This window comes from Mustela erminea, chromosome 20 (assembly GCF_009829155.1).
Source record: "Mustela erminea isolate mMusErm1 chromosome 20, mMusErm1.Pri, whole genome shotgun sequence".
Lineage (NCBI taxonomy): Eukaryota > Metazoa > Chordata > Mammalia > Carnivora > Mustelidae > Mustela > Mustela erminea.
The window spans coordinates 28266256-28285894 of NC_045633.1; the positions used below are offsets into that span (position 1 = coordinate 28266256).

Here is a 19639-nt window from a genome sequence, read left to right on the forward strand (position 1 = left end):
AGCGCACGGCACCGACCTGTGGCTCCTGTGGGGTAGGGGTGAGGGGCTTCCTCCCCGGCCTCGCGGAAGGCAGGGCTGCGGGCGTAGGAACAGCGTTGGCTGCAGTCCATGGTCCTGGAACGTGGCTCCTTTTCTTCTCGCTAGAATTCAGAAGATACCCCGGCTACTGGTGGGGGCGTCCGACGGGTACTTGTACATGTACAACCTGGACCCGCAGGAGGGCGGCGAGTGCACCCTGATGAAACAGCACAAGTAAGTGGGCCTCACGCCGGCCGTTCCCACGGGAGCCAGGGGTGCGAAGGGACACGTCCCCATGGAGCTGGCCTGGGCTGGGAGGCCTTGCTTCCCCCCGCTCCATGCTTCCCTGCCGGCGTCCCGTTTGCTGTCTGGGCAGAGAGCGGACAGGTGGCTGGTGTGGGGTGAGGCGCACTGCGGCAGGACCTGGGCATGTTGCGAGAAAGGGGCAATGCTCTCGGTGTCCTCCCCGGTGTGGCCACGTCCCGGAGCGCCGGCTGTCTCCCTGCGACCTGCAGGTGTCCTCTCTGAAAGGAAGGCGTTAGTATCTGTTCATTGGGAAGTAGTGCAATTTGCTTTTGCTTTCGCTTTTTTAAAACTATCCAGAAATTCTCAAAAAACTGACACTACGATACTGTAACTGTAACGGGGGAGAAAGTGAGCGTGGTTTTTTGTAGTAAGTTGTTTATGATCTTCGGTCTTAAAACTGCAAGATTATCTCACTGGCTATAACTTTTTCATCCGACTACTTCCCATGGACAAATTTTGGTGCCAGCTCCACGTAAAGAGACACGCGGGGAAGGAGCTGATTGAGCGCCGGGCGAGCAGCACACTCATGTGTCCAGCCCGAGCGGCCTCTGGCCTCTGCTGCGGCACGTCTGGCCCCGCGGGCCCCGAGGCGATGAGGTCAGGACCCCTGAGCGGCCTCAGTGTTCTCACTCTGCTTCCTCCAGGTTGGATGGCAGCATGGAGACAACCAATGAGATCTTAGACTCGGCCTCTCACGACTGCCCCTTAGTGACCCAGACCTACAGCACAGCGGCTGCCACAGGGGCTCACGTGCCTTCGTCTCCGACCAGACTTGGTAAGGGCCATGACGCGAGCCCAGAAGGTGCATGGTGCCAGGCCCTCGCACGGCGGTCTGTGCTTGGCACGCTTCCCCTGAGCTGCGTTGCCCGCCCGCCGCTTCCCCTGCGGGCAGGGGACAGGTGGGCTCAGAGGCGAGCTCTTGTCAGCTGGGGATTGCGGGCTGAATCCTCTGTGTCCACTTTTGAAGGAGAAATAGTCACGATGGCTCAGGCTGCTTTGGGTACATAGAATCGTCCTTGGGTTGCTGCCACTCAGCTAAAATATTACGCTAAATTCTGACGTTGCCAAGCAGGTGTCCTTGGTCCTGTGTCATCATTCAGTAAGCCCCCGTGGGACGCCCCTCAGCTCTCGGGCCCTGGGAGGACAGTGCTGTAGGCCGGCATTTGGGCCCTCCCGCTGCGGGTGCTGGGCGGCCGGCGAGCAGACGGACAGATGGGCCGTGCAGCCGTCTCCCCGTCCCCGCTAGTCAGCTTGACCGCAGGTGAGCGATCCTGTAGGTTTGCTTCCACGGGAGACTGTGCTCGCTCACCGTGACTCTGAGATGAGGTGGCCCTTCCCGTCAGGTGAGGCGCCAGACGTCTTGTGTCAGGCGTTGGGCGTCACCAGTTTGAGAACTGTCCCCGTCCTCTCTGTTCACAGAGGGAAACTTGCGGCCTGTTGGGAAGCCCCATTTACTGTGCAGCCGTCCTTTTGACATTTACGAATTTTGGAAAATAAAGGACTTCATCTTGAGCTGCCCAAAGCTGCCGAAAGCTTGTAGTCAGAGAAGGATCACAGTTTAGTCTTTTTTTTTTTTTTTTAAGATTTTATTCATTTATCTGACAGACAGAGATCACAAGTAGGCAGAGAGGCAGGCAGAGAGAGAGGAAGGGAAGCAGGCTCCCTGCTGAGCAGAGAGCCTGACTCGGGGCTCGATCCCAGGACCCTGGGATCATGACCTGAGCCGAAGGCAGAGGCTTTAACCCACTGAGCCACCCAGGCGCCCCCACAGTTCAGTCTTGATGTGCACTGTAGCCTGCAGCTGTCCGGGTCTGGCCCCGGCAGCTGCCAGGCTCTGCCTCCCCGCCACCCTGCCTCCCCGCCTCCCCGCCTCCCTGCCTCCCTGCGTCCCCGCCTCCCCACCTCCCAGCCCCCCAGCCCCTGAGCACGGCCACGGTCTCTCTGCAGCCTACACAGATGAGCTGGGAGCAGTGGGCGGCGCGTGTCTGGAAGAGGAGGCCAGCGCTCTGCGGCTGGAGGAGGACAGCGAGCACCCTCCTATGATTCTTCGGACGGACTGAACTTGACCTGTGAACTCTGACCCCCGAAGCAGAGAACACTGGCTTGACGGAGGACTTTGTTATGCTGCTATGAACTTTGACCTGAGTTGGGGAGAGGATGGCAGAGACTTAAAAAAAAGAAAGAAAAAAAAAAAAGATCGTAGCTGTAGTCTCATTCCATACTGTTGAGAAATACATCGTTTTCACTTCAGTGGCTTTTAATCCTGCTTAGGAATCTTAGCTTTTTGTTTGTTTTCTCTTTTTGCCAAAATTAACTGTTTGGTGAAGCCCTTGAAACCTTGCTTTGCATGCATTAATGTGCCAAGCCGGCGTAGGAGAACTAGAAGCCACTTTTTGACAACTGCAGTTGCTTGGTTTCTAAAACCTGCACATAACGAGGCGCGCACGTGAGGACGAGATGGCATCGTGCAGAGCGGTTCTGGGTGTCGAGGCGGGTTCTGCTCGGGCGGGTCCAAGAGCCCTCTCCGGGCTTGCCAGGCCGGGGGGCGTCCGCTGGGGGGAGGAGTCCTTTCTCCCCACAGCCCCTCCTGGGCCCTTTTCCCCATTTTATTTTGTTAATTAAATTCTTTCCAAATTGGATTATTCTGGGATTTCTTGCTTGCCGGACTTTTATCTTCTTTCTGGCCTTATTTTCCATGTGGGTGCTGGAGAGAGGCGTTCTTTCTGGTATTCAAAGTCTTCCTCTCGGACAGCACGTGCTCTGGAAAGACTACGTCGGAAGGCCAGAGCGAAGGAAAGTGGTCTCACTTGTGTAATTAAATGACCTGGTCTTTAATTTTCCTGGTGAGAAACTGCGGTGGAGGGGAGTTTGCTCGTCTTTAGGGAATTTTGTAGCCTTTCCCTATACCCATGGAGCCCAGAATCAGAGTCGGGGGGTCACCCAAACTGCCCTCTGACCTTGCGCCCTGCCCTCTGTCAGGGGCTCTTCTCACCTGTGTTGGAAATACTAGAGACAGAAACGCAGTGAGGGCGGCAGTTGGCTCTGAGCACCTGCCTTTTGGGGTGATATGTGCCTTTTCTATTTTCACCTTACAGAGTTCTTCAGAGTGTCGCCAGATTGGGGTCACAGGTCCTAGTGTTAGCCCAGCTCCCCTCTTCATTTTTGCAGAGTTACACGAGCACAGATACCTCGAACTCTGCATTCCAAACCAAGACATCCAGCAGTCCAAGCTTTGAGGCAATTCAAGTGGAGTTAATGGTGTGAAAAATCATGATAGATTCTTTGGAACGGTGACGGTTAAGGACAGGATTGAAAAAAAAAAAAAATACTGGATCCGCTCTCTTTTCTCCCTTTGTAGGGCTTCTAAGCAGACGGGGCCAGAGCTCTGGGTTGCGTTGGTTGAGGCCGTCGTGTGGCCTGGAGAAGGGGAAGGGCAGTCGTCAGTGGCGCAGACGGCCCACTCCACAGGCCCAACCTCGAGGTCAGCCCACAGTTCTGGGGCTGTGTGTCCAGCGGTCCGCTTAGGTGGAAGCCTCTGTGCAGAGGGCATCCCGACTGCGGCGGAAGTTTCTAGAAGCGCCGGTTATGGCAGCAACCAGAGACGCTGTGCTAGTCAGAGATGAGCTTCCCTCAACGGCACCTGCCTGCCCCTCCAATGAGCTGTGAGCTCCGTCTCCGCATCGGCTGAGCCCTGAGCAGGGGTCCTCCTCACCCGAGGACTCGTGGGTGCAGACTCGCTGTGTCAGGCCTGGGAGGCCCTCTCTCTGACCCCTCTGGAGCAAGGCGCTGGACTCCGTGTCCTCAGGGGCACATGTGGCCGGGGTGAGTGTTCTTGCGAAAATTGGCATCAAAGGTGCGCATGGTGGGCGGGGGGCACGGAGCTGCGGCCTCCTCCTTAACGAAGAGAGAACTTTATTTCCTGTGTGTGTTAAATACTGCCTACCTTGGCATCTGCTTGCTGGCTTCCACACTCGCAGCGAAGTGTGGGAAGTCAGTTCGGCTCCATGGTTTCTCCTGGCAGAGGCCGTGGCCACGTCTGTCCTGGGAGCCGGGGGACTCCCTTGCCTGTCAGCCACCATCTCCTCCACGGCAGGACGGGCGCTTAGAACAGGCGACCCAGGCGGCCTGTGACCGGCAGGGCTGGCCAGGTGCTTCGAGCCTGAGACGCGGGTGGGGACACCGGAAAGGAGGGAACCCGAAGAAGCTGCCGAGGTGCCCATTCGCGGGGCTCCTGAGACGAAAAGGCACCCGGCTGAACCCGACGTGGCCCTCGGTTGGTCACTGGACACCAGGGTTAACTTTCTATTACATCAGAGTGTTCCAAGCTCCTGAAGGAATCGGGATAGGAAACAAAACCAGACACTTCCTTCACTGACCCGTGGGGATTGGGACAAAACCCTTCATGTTTCTAAAGCTGCGGAAGCCATGGGTGGATGGAAGCCAGAGCTGAAAACACCCGTGTGCAACCCCCGATTCTAGCGCCTTCCTGTTGCCGTGGCCTGCGAGGCTCCCCTGGGGGCCCAGGTCTCCTGTGCAGGACCACAGGACAGTCCTTGCGTGGCGGGCTACGGGCACCTGGCAAACCCCGGAACAGAAATGGGTCTTACAGAGCCCAGCCGAAGGTGGTTCTCAGTTCTTGTCTCTGAGTACTAAGCTGGTGGGAAAGGAAAAATAACGTACGTGGCACAGTTGAGGTCACGTGGCTCCCTTTCATCCCTGCCTTTCCCGCTCCCGGTTTCCAGGGCCCCTAAGAGGGCCCCTGTGTGGGTCTTGGGCAGGGGTGTGGGGAGACGTGCAGCGAGAGCACTGCAGGTCTGCGGTCGCCCCAGAGCAGAGCCCCCTCCACCAGTGGCCGGTCCGCCCCCTGGCCACCAAGAACCACAGAGTTCCCAGGCTTTGCCTCCTCACAGATCCATTTAGGAAGCAGATGAAAAGACGGGGTCATATACAGAAAAGACCAGGCATCCTCAGGTCACAGACTCACAAAGGGAAACGAGGCGGTGGGTGGCGGGAACAGTGTTCCTGGCTCGACACAGCTGCCCGTGGCGGCCTTGGTAATGGCCTTGGTAATGGCCTCCGTGCTCTGCGCCAGCCGTGCTGGGTTGGTCTGTATGTCCCCCATCCTACGTGTCCGGAGGTCCCACCTTTTGCATGCAGAGGATGATAGGACTTCTCATTTAAAATATCTTTGCGACACTGTAGCTAACACAGCTGGAAATCCAAATATGTTATTTTACAAGTGTACTTAATTCTTAAGATGGACAGGTCGAGAACTTGGTGTCAGAGACGGAAGAAGACAGTGTGCATTCAAGCCACTGGTGTGCTGCTGGGGAGGAGTGCTTTCTATAGAATTCTCTTTTGTGAACAACTGATTTCTTACTGAAAATATGTAACAATAGTTCATTGCTAAGCAGAGCTCACTGATGCATATCGCAGTTTCCACCCACGTCCTAAACCCCCATGGCCCGTATTGTAGCTTTTCATCCCGTGGATTTTGTGAAGCACACAAAAATTGGCAGCCCCTCTTCTCCTTCGCTGGTATCAGACCAGGAAAGTCTTTCATTTGGAAAAATTAAATCTTTTCAAAGCTCAGAATTTTAAGGGACTGTTTTGGTACGTTTTCTCCATATTATTTCATTCTTTACTGAGTTGTAATTTAATTCTGTTCCTTCTCACATTTCCTTTTCAGGTGAACCTATTGTACGTGCTGCCCGTGTGTATGGGGTCGGGGGAGGCGGCAGTGTGTGTGTGCACGTGTGCTCGCGCGTGTGTTTGCCCATGTGTGCACACGCGCATGTACTATGAGTAAATGTGCTCCCTGGTAACATTCCAGACCCAGTCAGACTGGGAAGCCCTTGCCTTTTGCATTTTACAATGGCGTTAAGACTGTGAAACCTGTGGTGTCCCTTTCCTCCCCCGGTTGCTTCGTGCCCCTCTCCCAGGCTGGACGTCTCTTTTGTTACCACATTTAAAACGCACTGTAATCCTTACCTAGAATATTATGGCAAAACAGCAGAATCCTGCAGTCCGACTGAAATCTCATAAAGGTTTTCATCCAGAGTTGATTTCTGTCCTTTGTGAATGAGATGACCCGGTTCTTTCTACCAGGCTCTGGGCCTCCCCTGACAGGTGGTCCTCGGGATGTTGTGTCTTGCAAGCGGGATGGGTCGGCTCAGCCAGGTGAGGGCTGTCCCGCATGGAGGCCGCTGGAGGTGACGGCCTGTCGGTGACCCCGGAAGGAGTTCTGTGCACGTTCTCACCTGGGCTCTGCTGTGACTTGGGGGCGGACTAGTTCAGTGGCTTCTATTAGAAGTGTGTCCTTCTGAGCGGGCCATGGTTGAGCCACGCGGCTCCCTCCAGGCGGGAGGACTTGCTCCTTTTACATCAAAGGCTCCAACAGGGCTGGTTAGTGCTCCGCTTCTGAAGAGCCCGAAGTGCCCCCAGCAGGTGAGTCCCCGAAGCCCCTGGGGATGGCCTCCCTGCTGTGTCCCACCGGCTGCTCGCTCAAGGACAGGGACGCACCAACCAATTTTTCAGGGAAACACACAAGGCTCCTTCTGTCTTGCCATGGGCTCATTTTGGTTCCCATTTTTTACAGAGGGCATTTGTGGTTTTGTTTTTTCCTCCTGTATCTCTTTTTGGTGGACGAGCATGAAGAGGGACTTGTGTTCCCTTGCCGCGGCCAGACGGCGTTTCCAGGGAGCGGGAGGCAGAGTGGCAGGGACAGCGGAGCAGTGGGGCTTTCTGCCACCCTCTAACGTCTCTGGAGGAGGTCCCCCCGCCGCCGACTGCCCTTGTTTGACCCTCCCTGAGCTAGCTGGAGTCTGCCAGACCCAGGACACGAGCGAGTTCAGGCAAGTCCGCAGGGGCAGGAATGCTGAGCTGGGGATCGGCGACATCGCACCCGCTGGGCTGTGTCCATGAGGGGCCAGTCCTGCAGGGCACGAGGCCCCTGAAGCCAGAGGGCACTGTGCTTGGTAAACGGAGAGCATTCTCAAGTCCGACCCCTTTTCAAAATGATGCCCTGGGGACTCCGGTTCCAATCCTAGCACCAGCCCTAAAGCAAGCCCTTAAGTGTAATCAGTGAAACCCTTACCAGTTTCTCCCTGCCGCCTTTGTCATCACTGCAGTGGCTGTGGTCCTGGAGACTGATGACGTTTACAGTGAGCGCTTGCTCCCGTTTCCATGACGGCCCAGCTGCCCCGTGTCCCTGGCTCCCCCCGGGGCCGGGCTTGCTCTGCGCATGACCTCCCAGAGAAGAAGGGCCAGGCGTGTTGGCATGGCCCCTAGCAAGGCTCTTCAGGGTTTAGGAGGTCACGGGGGCAGGTCACCTCCCAGGTCAGCCTGGTGGGAGAGGCCGTCGGTTGCTGGACTCCTTTCGGATAAACATGACAAAATCTATTTAAAACTTGAAACCTCTTGTTCTGGATTGCAATTACGCTCCAGTGAGAGACTCGTTTTTGGAAACCCTCAAGGTAAGGTTTTCCTGAGGGGTGGACGACTGTCCTCCACCAGCCCGAGATGCCGCCCTCCCATGATGACGCTGTCGGCCCCTTCCCTCCTCCCTCCCGTGGGGGTGCGCCAGACCCCCGCTCCACGGCGGCCACCGGACAGGGGCTGCCACTCCATGGGGACGGGTGCCGGGCTGTCTCCCTCTATCTCGGAGCTACTGGACCGTGTGGGCATTTGTGAGGTGCGGGCCAGAGGCCCCATTCCCCGGATCTAGGACACAGGGGCCTGGCGGCCAGTACTGCCTCCTGCCCGGGGAGGAGTGGCGAGTACGGGGGTCCTCCAGCGTGAGGCTCATCCCAGCCCCTCCGTGTTCAAACAGGAACCGGGGTAACAGTTATCCAATGATAAACACAGAGGCTTCGTGTGGACAGTGTCCCGGCCACCAGGACTCTCTTCCGGGTTCTCGTGGGTGGTTGGACGTGGGGCCGAGCAGGCGACCTCCGCCGTCACCTTGTTGGTGGCCCCGAAGGCAGGCGGGTCCTCAGTACTTGTGGTTGCCTGAAGGGGCCCGTGGGCTGGGTCTCTCCCCTCTAATCCCGCCGCAGGCCCAGCGGGATGTTTCCACTCTCTGAGTGCCCCGGCCACGCTCACGGCCTCCCCTCGGGGGGCTCTGCTCACAGCCTTCACCCCCTCAAATACAGCGCATTTCACGTCCGACCCACGGCACACAGCAGACCGTGAATGGATGGAAGGAATGCAAAGGCCTTCTGTGGGGCTTTGCAGACAGCCATCCTAGCCCTGAGGATGTATTGAGAATAGGACACGTACATACATTTTCCTCCTGGGTTTTCAGGAAACCCCCACGTGTCCTCGTGGCCGAGTCGCTCTCCGTCGTGTGCAAGGGAGGTCACTCGTTTGCACCTCCTCCTGGGGTTGGCCGTGCGGCTTCTCTCCTGTTCGGGGCTGTGACGAACAGGGTTTCTGCCCACATCCCTGTACCCACGTGTCCTGGGACATGCTGCGGGGCTCTTTCTTTCCCAGGAGTGGGGTTGCCGGGGGGACAAGGTACCCCGTGCGAGATAGTGACAGCATAACAAACGTCCTCATGCACAGCTGATCAGTGAAAACTCTGCTCAAGACGGTTCGTTGTCAGTCTCCATTCTGCCGTCGGGCTGGACCCCGCTGCTCCCCAAAAGGCTTCTCGGCTCACTTGGCTGGAATCGCTCCGGGGCCCCCAGGCCCCTCTGTCCCCTCGTGGCTGCCTGGGCTTCCTGGCTGCATGGTGGCTCGCTGATGGTCCAGCATCTGCCAGGTCTCTCGGTCCAGCATCTGCCAGGTCTCTTTAGAACAAACAAAACCTAGTATACTGTTCCCTTGACCTCATCATCCCGGCCAAAAGAGGTCAGAGGGTCGGGGCAGGCATGAGGCGGGGAGCCACCGCTCCCGCAGGACGGGAGAGGTGATGACCTCCGTGCTTCGAGACCGCTCCAAGGTCGGACCAGTTTTCACTGCCCCTCGCAGTCTGTGCAGACTCAGGTCCGTGCGTGTCTTCCCGCCCCACGGGACGCTGCACGTCTAGTTCACACGTGTGTCTTTACAACGGAGAAAAGGAGCACACCCGCCACCCACGTCCAAAGAGCCGCCCCACATCCCCGGCAGGAGCACAGAATTCAGATCCCTGGGCCATGGAGAGGCGGGCTTGACGGCTCTGCTGATTGAGAACCCAGAGCTCTGTGCCACCGCGTGGGGGCTGCCTTCTGGGGGGTTCTATTTGCATAAGCTGGGGGAGAGCTTGGCTGACAGAGAGCTCTGAGCAAAGGTTCGCAATAGCAACACACATGCTCCGAGGAGCTTAAAATAAAACCTGGTAAAGAAACCGACCAGTGAAGAGAAGATGTCATTCCCCAGCTGTCACTTAAAAATGCTCAGCCCTCCACTCGTCTGCTGTGTTCGCCTGACTGTGCTTCAGCCGATCGGGGACTAGATAGAGCATTCCCTTTTGAAAGGAGATGCCGGAGAGCCCACGGGGGAGGCAGCCAGGCGGGCGTCGTGGTTTCTGCTCCAGAAATGGAAAGGCTGCCATGGAAGTCTGTGTGGGCTGGTAGGGAAACGTGGAGGGTTCTAGCAACGGGAACGAACCTGGTGGACGCAGAAGTGCCCAGGGCGGCAGCGGCAGTGTAGGGAAGGCTTGGGGAGTGGGGACAGACTTTCTGTCGGGAACGATGATGGAAGGTTCCGGAATTAGTGGTGAAGGTTACACAACATGCATGTACCAAACACCGCTGAACTCTACGCTTAAAAATGGCTAGAATAGGGGCACCTGGGTGGTTCAGTGGGTTAAGCCTCTGCCTTCGGATCAGGTCATGATCTCAGGGTCCTGGGATCGAGCCCCACTTCGGGCTCTCTGCTCAGCGGGGAGCCTGCTTCCCTTCCTCTCTCTCTGCCTGCCTCTCTGACTACTTGTGATCTCTGTCTGTCAAATAAATAAATAAAATCTTTTTAAAAATGACTGAAAGAGGAAATATTATAGTATGTATATTTTACCCCAATTAAAAGCAGAATAAAATACAGTGGAAAGAAGGTGAATTTTCATCGTCTGCTGGTAACATGATCGTCTCCCTGGAAAGCCCAAGAAAACCCATGAGAGTGTGTCCGATCACAGAAAAATGCTCAGTCCGGTGTCTGGTCATGAAACCTCACAGGGACCTGTCTTCTGCGCTGGTAATAGTGAGAAAAACACAGCAGTGGGAGCGGGCAACAAAAAATCGAGCCTCACGGCAGCAGAGGTCTACGACGCGAAGAGTGCCCTTAATGGAATGACCAGTCTACACAGGGAGCGACTCAGGTAACGCTTGTGTAGTGAATGAGCCCGTTTTCCCAGAGCAACGAAAAAGAAACACGAGTAAGAGAAAAGCTGTGTCCTGTTTTGGGAGGGAAAAAACAACAGTGATGAGCAAGGGCATTGATGATTCTTTTGATGAATATAAATGCGTATGGATTTTTTTTTTTAAGATTTTATTTATTCTGGGGCGCCTGGGTGGCTCAGTGGGTTAAAGCCTCTGCCTTCGGCTCAGGTCATGATCTCAGGGTCCTGGGATCAAGCCCCGCATCGAGCTCTCTGCTCAGCTGGGAGCCTGCTTCCTCCTCTCTCTGCCTGCCTCTCTGCCTACTTATGATCTTTGTCTGTCAAATAAATAAATAAAATCTTTTTAAAATTTTTTATTTATTCATTTGAGACAGAGATACAGAGAGGAGGAGGAAGGGCAGGGGGAGGCAGAGGGAGAAGCAGACTCCCCGCTGAGCCAGGAGCCCCACGTGGGGCTCGATCCCAGGACCCAGAGATCATGGGATCTGGGAACCTATAGATGTCATCGAGTCCCACGTGTTCAGAGGACGATTTCCTGAGTCCTCCTTGTGGGAGCCGCCCAGGAGAGGCTGTGGGGGGTGCCCCCCAGGTGCCCAGGACCCGAACAGCCACCCCCTCCCCTGAGCTGTGCCAGGACCCCATCACCCAGGGAAGCTGTCTCCAGATAGGCCTCCCGGGCCTGAGACGAGGGAAGGCCTCCCAGCTGGGCGAGTGTGAGGTTTCCCGGTGAAGGGCTCTTAGAGACTCTCCAAGAGGTCCCTGACCTCAAGGAGAGGCTCTTGAGCTCGGTCTTGGAGGGAGAAAATGAACACGTGCTGTGCGCTGGAGAACGTGGCCCAGGAACACGGAGGTCAGTGGCCTGGTCCCAGCTGTGCCGCCACTGGCCTCGGGGGGTGGCAGGAGGTTCCCGGGACCGAGTCTGAGCCCAGACTCGCTTAGTCGGCGTGTGTGCGTCTCAGCCCGCCGCAGGAACAAGCAGCTGCCGCTCTGTCCCCCACGATGGCCCGTGGGGATCACCAGCCCAGAGAGGCCGGACGTTCACAGCAAAATCAGGAGGGAGATCCAGAGGCTTCCGTATCCCCCTGCCCACCCCCCCACCTGCACTGCCTCTCCCCCGACATCCCGCACCAGGATGGCGCATTTCTTTACAATCCATGAGCCTGCAGGGACACAACATAAAGGTCCATAGCTCACAGTCAGGTTTGCTCTTAGTCATACGGTCTGTGGGTTTGGGCACACGTGTGATGACACACGGCCGTCATTATAGCGTCCCACAGGGAAGGTTTACAGCCCTGCAGTCCTCCGTGCCCCTCCGCCCCCCCCACCCCCACTGCAGCGGATCCACCACTGTCCCCACAGTTTCGCGTTTTCCGGAACGTCATAGAGTTGGGATCCTGGAGTCCACGCATTTTCAGACCGGCTTCTTTCACCTAAGTATGTCCCTTTAAGGTTCCTCCATGTCTTCTCACGGCTGGATGGCTCCTCTCCGTAGTACGAACGTGAACCTGTTGTAGAACACTGTTCCCGTCTGGACCGATCACGCGTTCCCCATCACCTCGAGCCGGACGTCTTGGCTGCCTCCAAGTTTGAAGAGTTGTGGATAAAGCTGCCGGAGGCATCCATTGCAGAGGTTTTTTCATGGGGACATGAGCTTTTTGCTCCCGTGGGAGCTCAAGGGGGCTTGGAGCATGGGGTCCAACCCCTGATCCTATGGAAGAAAGATGCGGAGTTTATTTCGAAACCACCGAACTCTCTTCCAAAGGGGCGGCACTAGGTTACATTGGGCTTACTGGTTTGGTTTTTACTCTGATCCAAATCTGCTAAATTTCTTCATCTCGAGGGCAGATTGGCCACCCCTGCCCTCAATGCCTCTGCCCTTAGCCAGACTGGCAGGCCCTCCAGTCTGGGGGCGCAGGAAGGAGGTGGGGCTCCAGAGGCTGAGGTTTGGCCTGGCAGGGGGGTGGCAGTCACCATCAGACCTGGCTCTGGCGGCCAGCATGGAAAGCGTGTGACCACGCCGTGCAGGGCCTCCCGGGGCCTCCTGCCAGAGCTGGGGTGCTCCAAAGTTCTGGGGCACACCGGGCGGAGTGCGGTTGCCAGCAAGGACTCCTGCAGCAGAGGCCGCCATGGGGACACACGGGCACTGGGACACACAGGCGGGGCTCTGGGGTTGTTTGGGGCGGAGTCCCCAAGAGCCAGGAGCTGCTGCTCCCAGGTCACACCCGCACCGATGCCGGCCAGTGCTTCTCAGGGTGCTGAGCTTCTGGACCCACTTGGTCCCGACCTGACAACGCGGTCCTCTTGCCACGTGCCACACACGGTGGCGGGCCCTGGGACAAGAGCCAGGACTAGCCTCTGTCCCCTGGAGCTGGCAGTTTCTCAGGAAGACAGACAAAATGTGTGCCCCTGATCTTAGGGCCCCACAACGAGGGTAGCAGGTGGTGTCAGGAATGACTGCCCTGGGGAGCTGCTGGTGACGGGGCTTTGATGACCCACAAAGGGGTAAGTAAGCAGGCGGTCGGGGGGTGGGGCCCAGACTGTGCAAAGGCCCAAGACGCAGATCTCTGGTGTGTTGGGGGCAACCTGGGGAGCACGAGGGACAGGGAGGGAGGAAACCAGGCTCCAGAAGCTGGCAAGGCCCCAAGTTGCACCCCTGGAGGGAGCCCGAGTCCCACCCAAGAACAGCGGGGAGCCTCAGCCCAAGCCGCCCTGGGGCTGGAGAGTACTCGCCCGCCATGGCCCTGGGCCTCTGGCCACTGGACCGCCGCGCACCAGGCTCTGCACGGGCACCTTCCCAGACACGCATGGTTCTTTGCATCAGCACTGCACGGGTCTCCCCATTTTATAAGGAACCTGAGGCTCAGGGAGGTTGAGAAGAGTGACCAAAGACACACAGCAGAGCAAGATTCGAATCCAGGCCGACCTTGGCACCGGCGTGGAGAGACCGGTCTGCGGAGAGGGTCTCTGCGTGTCAGTGTGTATGTGTGCGTGCGCACACGTGTTCATGTCTGGATGTCTGCTGAGTGTGTGTGTGTGTCTGTGTCACTGTGTGTGGCCTCTCGAGCTCAAGGTTGTGGTTTCCAGTGAAACACAGGCTGAGGGAAGACACTCAGAGCCTGCAAATGTCCTTGAGGAGGCAAAGGACACGGGCTGTCTCAGCCGAGGGGGAGGGGCCCCGGGCGCCAGCCGAGCCGCACCGTGCCCAGCCCGGCGGCACGATGAAGTCACAGGACAGAATCTGAAGCTACCCACCCCCACCGCTCCCCCCATGGGGGGCCCCACCGAGCGTCCCCAGCCCTGCAGGCAGCACAGCCCTCTAGAGCCTTCTGCGCCCTGACCACCGCCCCTGAGAAAGTCGTCGTTGGGAGGGTTTGTAGGGGATAAAAATACAAACTTGGTTGCTTACAAAAATCATCTGCAGCTTCAAAGCGCAGGTGCCCTGTCGTCACGGAGTTGACAGCACCTCACAACACCGATAAGGATCAAAGGGACCAGAACAGAAGGGCTGGTTCCCCCTGAACTCATCTACTCTTTCTCTCCCTCAATTTCTGGCTTTCTCCTCCCGATGAATATTCTAGATGCTGTAGCGTGACCCTCATCACTATGAATGCTGCATCCTCTGCTGTCCGGAAACAGTACCCCCTTCTTGGGATGAGCTCCCCCAGCCATGGGGCTGTCAGACTGCTTCCCGTCAACCACTGGGTGGCCACGGGACCCACGCCGGGTCGACCAGGACTCTGCGCTGGGCCTCTCCCGCTGGGATGGAGACAGGAGGGTCAGGCCCTCCTGGGAGATGGGGGTGGGGAGCCGTGAGTGACCAGGCGAAGAAGGACCTCCCTGCAGGCCGGTCTCCGGTTCCAGTGCTTCTGAGGCCCTGCCTTCCCTGGCCCGAGCCCCCCGGTCAGGGAGGCTGCCCCCACCCCCATGCAGGGACACGGAAAAATCCAGAGCCCCCCTCAGCTCCCAGCGGCTCGGAAGGCAGTCATACCATCAGTTATTAAAAATCCCTTAAAAGCCCAGGAAAACAGATGGGGACACCATTGGGCCCCTCGCAGCCTCTGGCCACAACGGGACAATTGGGTCTGGGTTGGGTATGAAGCCACAAACCCCAGAGGCCAAGAGCTCTCCACGTCTGAGCCCTGCTGAGGACAGGCCTTTGTGAAGCAGGAAGTGATTTCCAGACAGGCCTGGTCCTTCATCCCTGTGACATGCTGGGGGCCGGGGGGCTGGAGACCGTGATGCCTTAGGGTGTGGAATCAGCAACACGCCCGAATCCTCCGTGTCCCCGGGCTCCGTGGATAGATGTTCAAGAGCTCAGAGGTGAACCTTTGGCTAAGGGCGGCGTTCTTTGACCCCCATGAATATTTATTACACGGGTCTCACTCAGACTTCACAAAGCAACGCACGGTCCCCCAAACATCACCGTGTGTGCTACGTTTCACGGGCTCACGGGCTCGAACCTTGATTTCCAGTCGCTTTCCATCTCTCTCTTTTCTTTCTCACCTTCGCCTCTCCTCCTAGCCCACGCCTCCCTCAGCGGGGGTCAGAAGGCGTCTGCAAACCCACCGCGGACAGAACAAGGCAGCGGTGACCGGGTCTCTGGGGAAAGGCACTCGGGAGCCCAGAGTTGCCGTGGACCCGGCTCCTGTGGCTTTTGCAACATGTACCACACACCGACGACTCAGAGCATCCTGTGGGCTGAACCGCGACCCTCAAATTAATGATGCATTCCAAAACCCGCAGGGTCTCAAAATGTGTCTTCGGAGACAGGGTCTTTAAAGGGGGATTAAGGTAAAATGAGGTCCCGTGCCCCCTAATGCAGCCGGACTAGTGTCCTTAGAAGAGGAGGATTTCAGGGCACAGACAAGCATAGAGGGACAGCCACGTGGGGACATGGGAGAAGACGGCCACCTATATGCCAAGGAGAGAGGTCTCGAGAGAAGCCATCCCTGCCCACATCTTGCAGGGGCCAGAGGCGGGTCTGCTTCGGGCTCCCTCCCGGCTCCCGCTGAAAGCCGGCGGTCCTGGGCATTCCTTGGCTTGTAGCCGCATCTCCCTCTGCTTCTGAGGACACTGGTCATTGGAATAGAGCCCACGTCAATGCATCCGGCCCTCCTCTTAACTTGTGCGGAGACCCTATTTCCAAACAAGGTCACGTTCACCGGCACTGGGGCGTAGGACTTAGGCGTACTTTTGGTGGCCACAATTTAAACCGCGACGTGCCACCACATACGAGGCCACCATACGGAGGGGAGCGATGTGGCGAGGAAGCCACGGCAGCTCCATCCCCTGTGCTTTGAGCTGTGGCCCAGGCAGCAGACCCACGAGGGGAAAAGCCCACCCTCGGCACGGGACGGACCGCATTTGAGATGCAGAGTGAGAACCGCCCAGCTGAGCCCGGTTCGCTTCCCGATCCGTGAGCAGAATGAGTGGCTGCTGTTGCCTCAGCCCTCGGTTTGGGGGAGGCCACACTGGATCACTGAGCCAGCACCCTACTTTCCAAAACGGCCACAGCATGTCATGCTCCCCCCAGCAAGGGCCGGGAGGGTCTCTTTCCTCACATCGCCGTCACTGCGTGTCATCACGTCCAACGCTGTTGGGACCATCTGATGGTTGGTTAAATGATAGGAGACACCAGCTTGTGAGCCCGCGATGCACCGTCTGGGGCCCGGCTGTCTGGGAAGCCTTGGCCCCTCACATGGGGAAGCAGAGTGCCAGAGGCACGTGGCTTGTGCGAGACCCACTGTGGGCCCATTACTGGCCCCGAGGCCCCCACTGCCCCCCTTGCTGCTCCATCCAGAGCCGCCAGGTTTTGTGTGGTGTCCACAGCTTGCGTGTCACCTGGACCCCGCAGAGAGAATAGATGGCACACTCAGATTGAGATAATTCCAGGACGATTCGTCTCCAAGAGCAGGGGCAGAGACCCGAGCAGCTGTCCCCAGACCCAGGGAGTCGGGGAAGCGTCTGATACCGGAGCCTGGAAAGAGAGCATCTCTCAGAGAGGGGCCCTGGGAGGCTGTGACAGCAGGAGAGAAGCCACCAGCCGGGGTCACCAGGTGGGAGTCAGCGAAGACATGCCCTGAGCCCACCCTCCTCCCTCTCTCTAGTCTCTCGTCGGGGACTTCCACTGACCAGACCCAACCAGAAGCCAAGGGAGGGACCGCGCTGGTGTGGCCCCTATGGGGAAGCCTCCCTGGGCACAGAGCAGACTGGAGGGGGCCAAAAGGCAAACACAGGAAGACGTTCCATGTAGTCTGATGATGAGCCCACCGTGGCTATCCTATCAGTGCTGCTGAGATGTGTGGGCCTCCAGAGCTGGAAGAAATCTCCCTGGAGGCTTCTTGGTCTTTGGGAGGAAGTGGGGGCTTCACTGAGAATCTGATGAAATCCAAGTGTTCCTCCTCCTGGCATTAGGCACATCCCCATCTCCTCCAGTCCCAAGCAGCAGGAACACCAGCTGGAACAGCTTTCTACCAGAAAGGGAATTTACTGGAGCATAGCGTAGGTATCAGGTAAGGCTAGATCCAGGGTCACAGCATGGTCAGGGCTTTGCCTCTCTCTCCTTTGCTTGTCATCCTGAACTTAACCTTCTGCATGTCAGTGCTTGGCACATAGCAGACAGCTGGATCTTAATTTCCCAAGTCAGGAGACACCACAGGGGAAGCCCACAAGCTCAATCCAGCCACAGTTCTGAGGAAGGCTCTGGGGGGCCGTGCACAAGCCATGCACCCATGCCTGACCAATCGCTGTGTTCCCATGGATGCTGTGCTGAGACCGGCCTTCTGCCTCATGCCCGACAGCCCTGCCTCCCCGACAGGGGCTGGGGGGTGGGGTGGCATGAGGAGGCTTTTTGAACCAGCACTAACTGGGGCAACCACAGTCCACCCCCTTAGACACCGAACATTCCAGGGGCCGCTGACCACTGCCAACCTCTTTCCTTTACAGGAGGAGGAGCAGAGCCCCAGATCAAGGTCACCTAGCAAGCGGAGAACAAAGTCGTCTGGGTTTTCTCTGGGGGAGAGTCTGAGATCTGTAAATCCTTAAATGGCATTATCAAGGGACAAGGACCGAGTTTCTTTAATCCTCCAAGGGGATTAGGAAAATGCAGCCAAGCTAAGCTCCTTCCAGGGACGAAAGAGCTAAAAGAGCTGCCTTCCAGCAGCACTGCGTTTCTTCTGAGCGTCGGCCCGCCCCTGGAGAACAGGCAGGAGACCCCACAGCGAACACCCTTGGCCTCCGGACCACCTCGCCCCCTAACCCCGCAGCCCGTGATTGATGATAACGACCACAGGCACTGGCGGCATCTGACAGCTCAGGAAGGCTTCCGAAGGGGGGGATCCAACCACGTGAACGAAGGCATCCCATCTGGAACGTGGGCTCAGGCCTGTCCCCGAATTTGCAGGGACTGGGTCAAAGGTCAAACAGAAGACACCACCACCACCACCCCCCGCCCCTGGTGTGGGTATAAATCAAGCAAACATGTTGAACAAATGTGTTCTGTCTCACACCCTCTAACAACCTGGCGTGAACTGGGCTCCCTTCCAGGACATGGGGTTGGGGGAGGGGGCGGGCAATGACACTGCCGACCTCTGACTTCTCGTCCCCCCAACCCTAGCCAACCCCAGTCCACTACCTCCCTTCTCCTCCACCCCTGCCAGCCCCGTTGCTCCCAGTGAAACGTCACACGTGCAGGAGTATGGACATCCCAGCCTTCAGGGCCAAGTTCTGCCCTCACACTCCACGCCTGCACGCCCCTTGGTCACCCTCATTCCGGGGCTGCACGCCAGCCACGTAGCCTGTCATCAGGAAAAACGTCCCCGCAGAGCCCCAGCAGGGGGCTCGGGACTGCTCAGATAGGGAACCAGCGTGGGGACGCTTGGCAGCGTCCCTTTGGCAGGATCTGGGGGAGCTGTGTTCTCCAGCCCAGCCCTGAGAAGGCAGAGCTGAAGCATCTAGAATGTTCCCTCACTAAATCCCACAGGGTGCAGGGACATGGGTACTGTGCCCACCGCCCCCCAAGGGCCCCAGGAGACCCTCCTGCATCGGCCCCCAGCACCCAGGCCGCATGCCCTAAGCGTTCTGGGGACCCCCTCTCCTCTCCTGCCCTGTCCCGCAGGGGTTCCTGCTCAGGCCTGCCCGGGCTCCTGATCCCCCCGACCGGGTTGCCTGGATGTTCTGGAACCGAGGGACGAAAAGCATCCCCCACCGCCCAACGAGGCACGTCACCCGTTCTTCCACGTGCATCTGCAGCCTGAGCTGTCCCTTGCACCCGGCGGCCCGCAGAGAGCCACCTGCACGGACCTCGGGCTGGGCGGTCCAGCCTCACCGTGAAACCCTGCACGCCAGGCACAGAGCCCAGAGCATCTAGAGTCACGCCTGGCAAGACGCCCCGGGCACTTTACTGTTGATCCTGCCGAGCGTGGCTCACAGCTGCCAGGCACTGACCTCAGTGCTAGTGGGCTCGACGGTCGGCACGTGTCCTTCACGTCATTAGCGACGACCCTGTGATACAGCCACTGTCGGGAACCTCCTCTTGGCCAATGAGGCAAGTGAGCCCTGCTCAGCGGTCCCACGGCTAGGAGGCAGAAGGCCCCGGGGTGGACTCAGATTTGTCTGATGACGAGGCTCAAACTCAAGCTTTCTGCTCACCCGAGCGGAGGAAGGGACAAGGCTTCGGGGGACAGTCTCCAGGGACCTTGATGAGGAACCAAAGGGTCCTGGGTGGGGTGGCCGCCCTGTGTCTCTCTCTGCCGTCTCCAGGTCCGTGATCTCACCGCACACGAGGCCCCACAGACATGGCAAGCAGCTCACGGAAACGTCTAGACCCGTAGCCCCCTCAACAGATGTCCTCCAACCAAGGAGCGGCGCCTCTCACTCGGCTGACCTCCCTGGGTGGGTGAATTACCATCTTTATAGTCAGAGGAAACAATAAAGCTATTTTCAGCCTGGGAACAAAACGAATCCAATGGTAGATAAAACCCCAGAAGCTGGTGCTGG

At 57.9% G+C, this 19639-nt stretch overlaps 1 protein-coding gene across 2 annotated transcripts in view; it reads left to right on the forward strand.

Annotated features, from left to right (window-relative positions):
• Positions 1-6384, forward strand: part of WIPI2 (WD repeat domain, phosphoinositide interacting 2) — a 41503-nt gene extending 35119 nt beyond the window's left edge. The window contains exons 10-13 of one of the 2 annotated variants that reach the window (XR_004281818.1): positions 145-252; positions 969-1099; positions 2272-4146; positions 4346-6384. Coding sequence is in view for 1 of the 2 variants with exons in the window: in XM_032327667.1 (XP_032183558.1) it covers positions 145-252; positions 969-1099; positions 2272-2384 (352 nt within the window). In the remaining variant the exon portion in view is untranslated. Of the gene's footprint in view, positions 1-144; positions 253-968; positions 1100-2271 lie in introns of both variants that reach the window. The other variant, XM_032327667.1, reaches the window with a different exon arrangement.
• The last annotated feature ends 13255 nt before the right edge of the window (positions 6385-19639 follow it).